The 12500-nt window shown below is 43.7% G+C and overlaps 2 protein-coding genes across 7 annotated transcripts in view; both read right to left on the reverse strand.

The window, feature by feature from the left end:
- Positions 1-2902: 2902 nt before the first annotated feature.
- On the reverse strand, positions 2903-6747 carry sdsl (serine dehydratase-like). Of its 2 annotated transcripts, XM_047821591.1 has the most exons (8): positions 6656-6747; positions 6236-6418; positions 5661-5700; positions 5386-5525; positions 5199-5287; positions 4568-4795; positions 4019-4143; positions 2903-3843 (listed from the first exon to the last, which is right to left on the reverse strand). In XM_047821591.1, exons 2-8 carry the CDS (start codon positions 6386-6388, stop codon positions 3656-3658), a joined length of 963 nt encoding a protein of 320 aa, XP_047677547.1. In that variant the 5' UTR covers positions 6389-6418; positions 6656-6747; the 3' UTR covers positions 2903-3655. The 2 variants fall into 2 exon arrangements, with proteins under 2 accessions (XP_047677547.1, XP_027012886.2); XM_027157085.2 differs by having other exon boundaries at positions 6236-6715.
- Positions 6748-7107: 360 nt separating this feature from the next.
- The window catches only part of ppp1r13ba (protein phosphatase 1, regulatory subunit 13Ba), a 32002-nt gene continuing 26609 nt past the window's right edge, over positions 7108-12500 (reverse strand). For all 5 annotated transcript variants that reach the window (XM_027157073.2, XM_027157072.2, XM_027157071.2 and 2 more), the window contains 7 exons: positions 11771-12200; positions 10952-11616; positions 10508-10645; positions 10239-10372; positions 9989-10155; positions 9653-9852; positions 7108-8602 (listed from right to left, as the gene is read on the reverse strand). In XM_027157073.2, coding sequence (XP_027012874.1) covers positions 8561-8602; positions 9653-9852; positions 9989-10155; positions 10239-10372; positions 10508-10645; positions 10952-11616; positions 11771-12200 — 1776 coding nt within the window. In that variant the 3' untranslated portion in view covers positions 7108-8560. The remainder of the gene's footprint in view (positions 8603-9652; positions 9853-9988; positions 10156-10238; positions 10373-10507; positions 10646-10951; positions 11617-11770; positions 12201-12500) is intronic.

Consider the following 12500-nt stretch of genomic DNA (forward strand, 5'->3'; position numbering starts at 1 on the left):
GAACGGAAAGTGGGAGACGACCTTCACACGGTGAAACATCCACTGTTCAGTCATCTGTGTTGTGACTGCGACACAAATAACCACGTTTCCTCACACGACTGATAAAACTTTTTACCGCTGTAAAGAATAGAACGATTCTCAACCCGAAGAATCCGAAACGACTTTAAGGTCCAGTTTTAACTTTTCACCGTTTAACAAACATTTTATCAGTTACATAAAGCGATATGTCAGAACTCCTGGTAAGTTAAGCACGGTGGCTTAGTGGTTAGCACGTTCGCCTCACACCTCCAGGGTTGGGGGTTCGATTCCCACCTCCACCTTGTGTGTGTGGAGTTTGCATGTTCTCCCCGTGCCTCGGGGGGTTTCCTCCGGGTACTCCGGTTTCCTCCCCCGGTCCAAAGACATGCATGGTAGGTTGATTGGCATCTCTGGAAAATTGTCCGTAGTGTGTGTGTGTGAGTGAATGAGAGTGTGTGTGTGCCCTGTGATGGGTTGGCACTCCGTCCAGGGTGTATCCTGCCTCGATGCCCGATGACGCCTGAGATAGGCACAGGCTCCCTGTGACACGAGAAGTTCAGATAAGTGGATGAATAAACCATTGTCATTTTAGCTCAACATCTATTTTCCCAGCAGCATTTTCAGATCTTTTGGGTTTTGAGCAATGCACCAATTAATTAACTATAATATATAATTAATATTTAAAAATATCTTTATTATGCTGCATTTTAGGGTAAAATGGGAAATGTTTTGGAGTTCAGAAATTTTGAGCTACAAAGTGAACAAAAAAACACAAAAGCCGTGACAAAAACACAACTATCCAGTCAGCTCACATCAGTGATCACAAATTTGGGATTTATTTACTGTAGAAGTTTAGATATTTTATTTAGTGTTGACAGTCAAACGTTCAGAGATTCGAGCTTCACCCAGGAATGTGGGATTGTGTCCTGAAACCTTGTACAGATAAATTTACACACTTCCTGCCCTGATTCACACACACACACACACACACACACACACACACACACACACACACACACCGTATAATGATGTCATCCCTCGCTCCAGTTTCCTGACTCTAACAAGACGTGATAATCATAATTCCTCATACACGATCCAGACCGCTGGCTCTCACCGAACGTTTCACTTCAACCTGGTTCACGTTTCAACACTTCGCCGGTCTTCTGGCTGCGTTCGGAGTCTGAAACATGGTTTCCTTCACTGTTCCCGAGATGATAATGAAACGCAGATACAGGGATTCTGTTTAATGTACAACACTTCTAAAGGTTTTGGCCCCCGGTGATATCAGCGCTGAATAAATATTTAAAGAGTGCAGGTCTGGTTTGTGTTACTGGTCTGAGCTCTAATGGAGGAACGTGTTAGAAGCTCACGCGTCCGGATGAAACCTCGTGGGAGAAAAAAAATCTCAGCTCGAAGCAAATTGCTCGACGAGGAGTTCAGACAAAGGTCCTGTAGATTAACACATGACTCATGGCACATCCTCGCCCTCACACCGCCCAGCTCCTGACTGCGCTAATTGGAATTGGCAGGTGGAGGATTTGTCTGTTGCCATTGGCAAAAAGCAAAACATTAACCTCCTCCTTCCCAGCTGGATGAAAGTGTTTATAGTGCAAAACTGACAGCCATGAGTCAGTAGATGAACTAAGAGCTAAGCGCTAACTCTCCTTTATCTCCGCTCAGAAACAAAGAACACACAAACCTCTGAGCTCGATCATAATTCTTTAGCGAGACCCCATTATTCAAGCCCTAAACAATGTGTTCTTACAGCCTGAGAGCGAAAGGGATGATGTCACACATTAAACACTGTGTTAGCTGTGATGATGTCATCGTTTCAGTAAAACATACAGCCGTTTATCATCCTTTATTGTTGGTGTCGGGGCCACGTCAGAGACGCGATATTAAGAGTCATAAATAAACTCGTTTTGAGACAAACTTGATTTAGATAAAATGATTAATGGTTGGATTTTTATTTATTTATTATTTATTTTCAGGGCTTTCTCCAAAAATTAAAAAGAAAGAACAAATAAGTATCAGAACATATGAGTATCTGTATATAAAACAGTGCAGTTAAAAGTGTAAGAGTTGGTAGAGTAGGATTAAATCAAATGTATGGAGAGAGAGAGAGAGAGAGCGAGAGAGTGACAGAGAGAGAGAGAGATAGAGAGAGAGAGTGACAGAGAGAGAGAGAGAGAGAGAGAGAGACAGAGAGAGAGTGACAGAGAGAGAGTGACAGAGAGAGACACAAAGAGAGAGTGACAGAGAGAGAGAGAGAGAGTGACAGAGAGAGAGAGAGAGACAGAGAGAGAGTGACAGAGAGAGAGAGTGACAGAGAGAGACACAAAGAGAGTGACAGAGAGAGAGAGAGAGAGTGACAGAGAGAGAGAGAGAGAGAGAGACACACAGAGCGAGCGAGAAAGAGTGACAGAGAGAGAAAGTGATAGAGTGACAGAAAGTGACAGAGAGAGAGAGAAAGTGACAGAGAGAAAAAGAGACAGACAGAGCGGGAGAGAAAGAGAGTGACAGAGAGAGAGAAAGTGACAGAGTGCGAGAGAGACAGAGAGAGACACAGAGAGAGAGAGAGAGAGAGAGAGAGAGAGAGAGAGAGAGAGAGAGAGAAAGAGAGAGAAAGTGACAGAAAGAGAGACAGACAGAGTGACAGAGAGAGAGAACGTGAGAGAGAGAGTGAGAGAGAATGACAGAGAGACAGAGAGAGAGAGAGAAAGTGACAGAGATAGTGAGAGAGAAAGAGACCGTGACAGAGAGAAAGTGACAGAGAAAGAGAGACAGACAGAGCAAGAGAGAAAGAGAGAGAGAGAGTGACAGAGAGAAAGTGAGAGAGAGAGAGATTAAGCATTTTATTGTCATTAATTATATTAGACACTAGATGTGTTTATTCTTTATTTAAAACGTATTTATATAATTTGCTTTATTCAGTCCGTAACATTATAACGGCGAAAATAATCATTACAGAAGGACAAAAACTATAAGAACAGCACCAGCGCCATCTGCTGACCGTGTTGAAGAATTACATTTAAAGTCATAGCGGTAGAGTTGTGGTTTTAGTAAGAATTAACCAGCACATCCGAGTTAATATTCTTGCTAGTTTTTTGTCTAGTTCCCAGCATCACTGTCCTGTTTAACAAACATTTTATCAGTTACATAAAGCGATATGTCAGAACTCCTGGTAAGTTTGCATAGCAACTGATGCTAATTGTAATTAAAGTGTGATTTATAGCCATGTGGCATTGATTCTTACTAATTAACCAACACACACGAGTTAAATATGTGTGTTATTCTTGATCATTCTGTCTTGTTTCGAGGTCACAGTGTCTTTATAACATCACACACAACAATGATTTGTTTGCTAGCTAAACCATTTAGTCACTTTAGCTCAACATCTATTTCCCCAGTTGCCTAGCAGCGTTTTCAGACTTGAGTGGTGTTTTCTCTTTAGCATAATGTTCCATTTAAACATTTCCTAATGAATCAGAGAATATTATTAGAGTGATATCTGAGACTCTGAAGCATCATGGGAAATGTAGTGTGTGACTGTGTTACCATAGCATGAGGTTATTAACGAAGTTTGTATGGACGTGTATGATTGACGGCACTACGTGTGCTCTAGGCCCTCGTGTGTTTATTTGCAGACGTTGCGCAGGTGCTGCAGCTGAGCAAGGTTAATGCTGCTTCCTCCGCACACGATTACGACCAGCGGGCCGAGCGGTCTGCGCAGGCGTCCTTCATCCTGCAGCCGTTGTATCACGCCGCTGTACACGGCAGCTAGCGACGCTGCGCATGCTAACTCCACTAACACACGCTCCTCATCTTCACATGTGCAAACACATACATACAAAAGAGCCGAGAAAATGATCATATAGCTGGTTTTATAAAGGTGATAATAGCAAAGTAACTATTTGCTATATGATTATTTGAAACAGAACACAAAATACACATAGATTATATTAGGGTTAATTTAAATAGACAGATGTAAACACGTTACCGAGAAAGAGCTCCACTGCCTGTAGAGCCTGTCGATCAGTCACTAGCTCGGAGATGACGTTGGGTCTCTTGCTGTATTCGAACGCTTGTCTGCACGCCGTCTTTGCTCCTAAACATTTGGCCTCACTAATACAATAAATAAATAAATGAACACATCAGAATATAATTGTCCTGAAGCCTGGAAAGAAGAACCCAGTTAACATTTCCAGCTAGTATACTGTGATATCACCGCTAGGTTCTCACATGAACAGCATGCTATCTTTGTTTAAGTCACTAAGATTAAGAGCTAAAATCGAACTAATTATGTTGTAGCTTGACGTTTACAGCTATTTGGACAATATGACCTGAGTAGCATGAACCAGCAGCTATTAGCTAACTAATTTAGCTAATATTGTGTAACTAACTATTATTAACACTATTATTGCTAATATCATAGCAACTAAATGATCTGTAATTGTAATAGAAACATCGGCATTAAATCGTTTTTTTCCGTTCCAGACTTCCAGGTGATCGTGTTGGGATTTAAACCAAGTTTTGAGTAGTTTTTTACCTCGTAATATCCGGTAAAGTGACTAAATGTCCGGCTTTCACTGCTGCATTAAGACAATCCGCTCCCACGGTCTCCATACAGAGGATCGGGACGTGACCCCAGCCGACTTCATCCAGGCCCTGTACGACTCCGCAGAAAAGTCCTCCACCTCCGACGGACAGAACCACGGCGCCCGGCTCACATGGCAGAGCCGCCTTCAGCTCGTGCACCAGACCGGAATGACCTTTCCTAAGGAAATGTCACTTTCTTCATAATCATGTTTACTAGCCAGATCTCAGACTGATCAGTGTGATGTAGAGAGCTGTGGTAGCCTAAAGGTGATGGACTACCGATCAGAAGGTTGTGAGTTTGATTCCCAGGTCCACCAAGCTGCCACTACTGCGGGCCCCTGAGAAAGGCCCTTAACCTTTAATCACTCAGTTGCATAAAATGAGATAAAATATAAGTCACTCTGGATAAGATCGTCTGCTAAATGCTGGAAATGTAAATGTGTGTTCAGTTTAAAAGTTCTGTTAATATTTATACAGGTTCAGAATTGTTTTTCTTTCTTTCAGCAGCATCCACAGAGACACTCTTTATACTATTGATGATCATATGTTTAGGTTTAGACCAGATCCAGAAAACACCTCACCAGATCAGGGGATGATCAAATGGTGGCACCAAGGTGAGGTTTTCACTTTCAGCCAGACGAAGAGCCTCGGCGTTTGCTTCATCCCACACCTGCTCGTATCCCATGCAGTAGGACAGAACACCGTAAATGTGGGCGGGGTCTCATATATACTCTATTAGTACAATTAATTACCGGCTAACTTCCTCACCTTACCCTTGACCCGGACATTGGCCCCGTGATCCTGCAGTTTCTCCACCACTAGCTTGGGCGAAGACGAAGGCACTATGATGGTGGCCGGGATGTTGAGCTTGCGTGCTGCGTACGCTGTAGCCAAGCCTGCATTTCCACCTGGAATCAGAATTTACAGCAAGAACTCAGTTACTCAACACCACATAACATAAATGCTGATTTACAGAAAGTCTGGATTCTAACAGAACTATATTTAAATAAAATAAATGTAATATTTCACTACAGTGATCCTACCTGAAGAACAGACCACACCGTTTGAATCTGAACCTGCGAGCTTGAAAAGGAAAGAGATTTAAAATAAACAAGAGTTTTATCCTTATAAATACAACAGATCTGTAAAAACTACATTTCCCATGAACACCCGCGCGCGGTCCTGCAGGATCACGCCTAGAACATTCACTCGCTAGTTATCTTCATTGTTAGGTTTACACTTAAGCTTTTACTCATTTTATGATCTTTTTTATATTATAAAAATATTATATTAAAATGAAATATATTAATCGCTAATTATTATGATATTTATCCATCTAAGTACAGCGTAGTCGGAGTCCCCGGATGAGACCGCGGCATCCGATTGGTGCAGTTTAACTTCCGTGTTGTTTGAGTTTATAAACGAAGGAAATATGGACTACAAAAATATGTAGGAAAAAAAACTAATATTTTTTTGAAGCTAAGTAATGAAAAATAAGTTCTACTTTTCTATTAGAAAATGAACTAGCACCCAATCAATGAGGTCTGTTTGTATACACCGAGTAACACATTGTATTAAAGGTGCATACTGCTGCAGGGGGGCGAATACTTTTGCTCACCTGTTGAATCAGGTGTCCGATCCCTCTAATTTTAAACGAACCGGAAGGTTGCACGCTTTCCATCTTCAAATAAACCTGGGATCCGATCCGTTTCGACATGTTAATGCTCTCAGTGAGAGGAGATGTGATGTGAAACCCCTGCAGGTCCGACATGATGATGATGATGATGAAGAAGGACAGACCCTACAGTGCACGCTACAGAATTAATGTTTGCACTTCCAGCTAAAGAAAAACAGAGCATGCTGTGCAGGTCCAAACTGGATTATACTGGTTTATACTGGACTGTACTGGTTTGAACTGGCTCACACTTTACATGCATGATGTTAGTAACTATGTCTGATGTTCTACATGGTGGCTCTCCTCAGCTCAGAGCACCAAGTCCAATGCTGCTTTGTTGGATTTAACAGTTTTCATTCCTACCTTCAAACAGGTGGCGTGTAATCAGAGTAAAAACCTGCAGCTTCCAGAGATTTCAGATCCCAGAGAACCGTCTCAAGGTCCAAAGGTTGTTGATCAGTGACTGCTGATTACCATAGAAATGTAAGAGCAATTAAAGGTGCAGTCGTAGTCAAAGATCTCTCCAGAGACCCGAGTCTGCTCACTGACCCGAAATCTTCTGCAGAAAAGAAAGTCTGATCTTTTATTTGATGGGTAACATTTTACGTAGAGAGTCGAGTCCAGTTCCTTTCGTTCCTTCTACGTAATTTCATATGTGGTTCAAAACAAGTCAGTTGATTCGAACCTCAACCAAAATAATCAAAAATCAGGTGTTTGTTACAATTAAAATGTAAAAAAAAAAATCATAGGATAAAATTAAATGCATAATAAAATAAAATCATTATATTATAGACAATGAACAAGCACAAAACATGTTCTGTGAGAGTTCTTATGTTTCCCAATGTGAGAACATCTTTATTATGCACATTTACACGGCATGTGGCATGAATCAGGTTGCAAAAACAATCGTGTGTTACACCGCATTATTATTATTATTATTATTATTATTATTATTGTTATTATTATTGTTATTATTATTATTATTATTATCAGGTATCATTATTATTGTTAGTTCCCTAGTACATCACCCAGACATCAGAACCATTAAAGCAGGATAAATGACATTTTATTAACATCAGACGTAGACGATCGGCTGAGACGCGCTCGCGTGTCTGGAATTTGAGTCGTTTGCTTTTCACTTGAGATACAAGGCCACCAGGTTAGACTCAAACCTTATGTGAAGGACTTTTCATTCATTCATTCATTCATTCATTCATTCCCTACCGCTTATCCGAACTTCTCGGGTCACGGGGAGCCTGTGCCTATCTCAGGCGTCATCGGGCATTGAGGCAGGATACACCCTGGACGGAGTGCCAACCCATCACAGGGCAAACACACACTCTCATTCACTCACACACTCACACACCACAGACAATTTTCCAGAGATGCCAATCAACCTACCATGCATGTCCTTGGACATGGGGAGGAAACCAGAGTACCCGGAGGAAACCCCCGAGGCACGGGGAGAACATGCAAACTCCACACACACAAGGTGGAGGTGGAAAGTGAAGTGTGAGGCAAACGTGCTAACCACTAAGCCACCATGTCCCCCTTGTAAAGGACTTGTTCTGCTTTTTTATGAAAGTGAACTGAATGGAAACTCTGGTTTCATTAACCATGCGATTCCAACACAAACAACTGTTTCAACACCAAACACATCTCGGCTCTTCGTGTACATCTGGAGATAATGTGTGTATGAATGCAGATGTGTACAACTTTTATTATTTCCTCCTGGATTGGAAATGCAGCCGTTTACCATTTTTCATGACTTTCCAGCCACCATCGTTTATTTAACCTACGTGTCCTGTCTCTTACAGCACCATCACTTCACACACCAACTTCTGCACTCGTATTTCAGTGTCTCTCACTGCACCTTCAAGCTCCTTCCTTTCTTCCTTCCTTCTTTTCGTCGAATCACCTGCTCAGTAGACATCCATCTATCCTTGAGCGTTTCCTTTGTCCTTTCATCACTTTCATGTCCCACAAACACACACCAGCATGAAAAGTAACAGGAAAACTGGTGTGTTTTCACCTGACAGACTTCTAGGTGAAAGGGAGCAGGATTTATTGATTTTTATTTTTTTAAAAGATAAGATCCGTTTTGCAAGCTGAAAACGGACCTCTGTTCACCAAATCTCTTCTGGCAGATGAATAAATCCAAGCTTCAGTGTCAGGTCCTAGCTGCCACACACTCTTCTTATCTCAGTGGTTTTAAACAACAGAAATGGAGCAAAATGTCCATCTGGGGCTCCTGTCCATCAGGGGGCGCTACGCAAGGGACCTCTGTCGCGGTTTAATCCTTGGGTACAACTGCACAAAAAATAGTGAAAATAAATTAGTATTCTTGGTAGAGCAACAGATACAGAATCAGTCACAGTGAAGGGGGTGTGGCCTTTATATCAGTCACAGAAAAGAGGGTGTGGCCTATGTGTCAGTAAGAGTGAAGGGGGTGTGGTCTAAGTGTCAGTCACAGTAAGGAGGTGTGGCCTTTATGTCAGTCACAGTAAAAGGGGTTTGGCCTTTGTGTCAGTCACAGTGAAGGGGGTGTGGCATCTATTTCATCTCCAATCAGGGAGGTGTGGCCTATGTGTCAATTACAGTAAAGGACATGTGGCCTGGATTTCAGGTCGAATGATGGAGGTGTGGCCTATATGTCAGTCACAGTGAAGGGGTGTGGCCTTAATGTCAGTCATGGAAAAGAGGGTGTGACCTATGTGTCAGTCACGGAAAAGAGGGTGTGGCCTTTATGTCAGTCACAGTAAAAGGGGTTTGGCTTTTGTGTCAGTCAGAGTGAAGGGGGTGTGGCATCTATTTCATCTCCATTCAGGGAGGTGTGGCCTATGTGTCAATTACAGTAAAGGACATGTGGCCTGTATTTCAAGTCGAATGATGGAGGTGTGGCCTATATGTCAGTCACAGTAAGGAGGGTGTGGTCTTTATGTCAATCACGGAAAAAAGGGTGTGACCTATGTGTCAGTAAGAGTGAAGGGAGTGTGGTCTAAGTGTCAGTCACAGTAAGGAGGGTGTGGCCTTTATGTCAGTCACAGTAAAAGGGGTTTGGCTTTTGTGTCAGTCACAGTGAAGGAGGTGTGGCCTCTATTTCAGGTCCAATGAGGTAGGTGTGGCCTATGTGTCAGTCACAGTAAAGGACATGTGGCCTGGATTTCAGGTCAAATGAGGGAGGTGTGGCCTGGAGTTCAGGTTAAATGAGGGAGGTGTGGCCTATGTGTCAGAACACAGTGAAGGAGGTGTGGCCTATGTGTCAGTCACAGTGAAGGAGGTGTGGCTCCTTAGTCTCATTGTGTCTGTTAGTCTTGGTGATGTTTTATATTAAATATTCTCAGGAGTTCTCATGCTTACCCCAAGCAGGTTTCGGGGAACGTAGCCCTCCTTGTCGTTAAGTCTGGCCCACCACCACTCAGTTTCACTCTCGTCTCTGCGCTTCAGCACCGTTAAAGCTTGTCCGTCACGAAACGAGAGCTCGTCTGGACTCTGAGCTTCGTAATCCCACAGAGCATAAACTGTCCCCTTATTCATCACCCCCAGCTTCTCCTGCACACCTGAGAGAGAATCAGAGGGTCGAACAGCTCGAGTCGTCTGTAAATCATTTCATTTACATTTATTTTTTTTTTTTAATAATAAACCAGACAGATTTTACACAGAGAATCTTTTGTGTACGATCCTGGTTTCTCTCACCGTAGAGAAACTGTGAACACTGCACGTAACCGTTCTCCATCTCCTCACACTTATCGGCCGCCGTCTCCACGTCGCTGATGGTGGTGGCGAAGATGGCCGCCCCGGACTCCACCAGGAGCTTACACAAATGCACGCTGTTACACGAGGCGGCGCAGTGCAGCGGCGTCCTGTTACGTGCAACAGAGATTCGTTCACTAAGCCGTTTTAATTTACTTTAATACGTTATTATTACGTAATACGTCGCCTCTACCATCCGTCGCTGTCTGCTGCGTTGATGTTCACTCCAAAATCCAGCAGGAACTTGACGATGTGGTAATGACCGGCACACACGGCGTTGTGGAGCGGTGTGATGCCTTCATCGTTTGGAGTGCTGGGGTTCTCCACCTGAAATAAAACCCAATAATAAAGAAGTGCTTGCTGGGGCAATGTGATGAAGCCCAGTTCCTGTTACCACCCTGACGTTTCACACCACTGCGTCACTCATCGTTTTTATTATTTAGACACCTCATGGTTACGTACCTCATATATGATCCTTTGCACCAGGTCAAACTCGCCCTCCAGAGATGCATCCAGAAGCAGCGCCAGCGGGTTAAACTTCACCCTGAGGCCATGACCCGTCCTCTCAGAGCCGGGTTTCTTCAGGTTCGTCCTCTTCACCTGTAATTAGATCAGAAATAAGGAAATTCTCAGCGGAGGGTCATGAAGGGCTAAAAATGTTTCTCTGTCTCATATAATTTCTACAGCTCTGTTTTTGGGTCTCAGAGTTCAAGGGAACCACGAACTCAATAAGTCTTTCTGGAACCCAAGAACATCTGAGTGAAGTGCTGCTTTCTCACAATGGCACTAAGTAGTAGAACACATTAAGCTTCTGTTTAAATTGACTGAAGTCTTCATATGTAAAAGCAGCTGGAATCTTGTACCAGTAGTGACATTATTCCAATAACGTCCAGGTGAAACACTCACCATGTTGTGCTCAGTGTCTTCTGTCTCCGCTGCTGCAGACTCTACGTCTTCATCCTTGTTGTTGTTATGACTATCCTCAGAACCTCCTTTTGGGTCGGTGGCGTCTGTAATCTCCGGAGTTTCTGTATGATTAGGTTTGTGCACCTGTTGATTCTCATTAGCGTCAGATGTGGGTGATGGTGCTGGTGCGGGCTCTGGGACAGGCGTCGGCGTCGGCATCGGTGCCACGGTGGCTGTTACAGCTGCTTCCATTGCGTTTCCATTAACAGAATCGACATTGCCGGATATATTTAGGGCAGTGTCTGGTTGGAAGAACGGCGTGACCGTCTCCATGCCTCCGGCGAGCGTGTTAAAGCGTTGGTAGAGGAGTTTCTGGATGTTGGGGCCGTTGGGGCCCTCAGGCTCGGTGATGGAGCTCCGCTTTTTAAGAGGACGAGGAGCGTTGGCAAGCTTCCTCCTCAGCACCTCCAGGTCGAGGTCGCTCTGGTAGCGCAGGGGCGAGTGAGCCGGCGTGAGTTTAGTGGGGCTCAGGGGCCGAGGGATGTTCTCTACACTGGGCTGAGCATTGTGGGTAATCTCAGGTTCCGAATCATCTCTGGAGGACTGATGCTGGAACGGAACAGGAGACGAGGAGACCGAGCTCGGCAGCAACGGCTTTCCGTAGACTGAATAGACAAAAGGAAGCGATGTAAAGAAAATAAAGCTACTGTTAAACAATTAATGTCTGAAATAAAGCACTGTGTGTGGTTCTGTTATAGAGAAATAATCACTGTTAGTGTGGTGTGATGATGGTGTTATGGTGTCCACTCGTACACTAACCTGCTTTTACTGAAGCTCTGGTGCTGCTGCTTTGGGGTTTTTTGGCTGTTGGCTGCTGCAGGTACATGTGATAGATGGAGCTGGAATTCATTGTAGCAGGACCTTTGCGAGGAGACTGAGGTCGTGACCCCCGGTCCGAATAAAACGGTCGCACGGCTGCAGCTAAAAGGGCGTCGCTGCTCCTCTCGCTCGGGGGTACGACAGGCGAGCCGACCGAGAGCGTGGGACTCGGAGGGACGGTGATCCTCTGCTGGATCTGCGACGATGATGAACCGGAGGATCTGTGCCAGGACAGCGTGCCTGGTGCCGAGCGTGGCAGAGAGTTCGTGGCGCAGACGGTGGAGTGATGCCCCACACTGGGGTACGTGCCGTAGATGGGGGGCGGATGTTTGGACAGGGTGGTTATAGTACCCAGGACTTTAGGAGACCCCTATAGTGGGGCAGACAAGTGTTAATAATGAGCATGTAATCTGCTGTATCATTGTTTAATCACAGTCAGATCCAGAATTATTGGCACCCTTGGTAAAGAAGTGGAAAAAAAAAAAGTCTATAGGTAATTAGCTTAACAAACAAGCAAACAAATGAATAATCAGTAAGTAAATAAAACCTAAAGTGGAAATAAATGATTAATAATTGTTTAACATTTAGGTTAAAAGGAATTCAATAGTAGATTAAAGTGACAATTTAATCGATCTATTTTATTGTAATATTATAAACAATATACTTTATT

This window comes from Tachysurus fulvidraco, chromosome 12 (genome assembly GCF_022655615.1).
Source record: "Tachysurus fulvidraco isolate hzauxx_2018 chromosome 12, HZAU_PFXX_2.0, whole genome shotgun sequence".
NCBI classification, from domain to species: Eukaryota; Metazoa; Chordata; class Actinopteri; order Siluriformes; family Bagridae; genus Tachysurus; species Tachysurus fulvidraco.

Bases quoted from the DNA above. Each gene is read 5' to 3' on its own strand.
- sdsl (XM_047821591.1), bottom strand. From the start codon at position 6,388: ATGTCGGACCTGCAGGGGTTTCACATCACATCTCCTCTCACTGAGAGC. The intron at 5,288-5,385 runs GTGAGGAAGTTA...GGATACGAGCAG, and splicing joins ATGTCCGGGTCAAGGGTAAG to GTGTGGGATGAAGCAAACGC. The intron at 4,796-5,198 runs GTGAGGTGTTTT...ACATTTCCTTAG, and splicing joins TTTGATCATCCCCTGATCTG to GAAAGGTCATTCCGGTCTGG.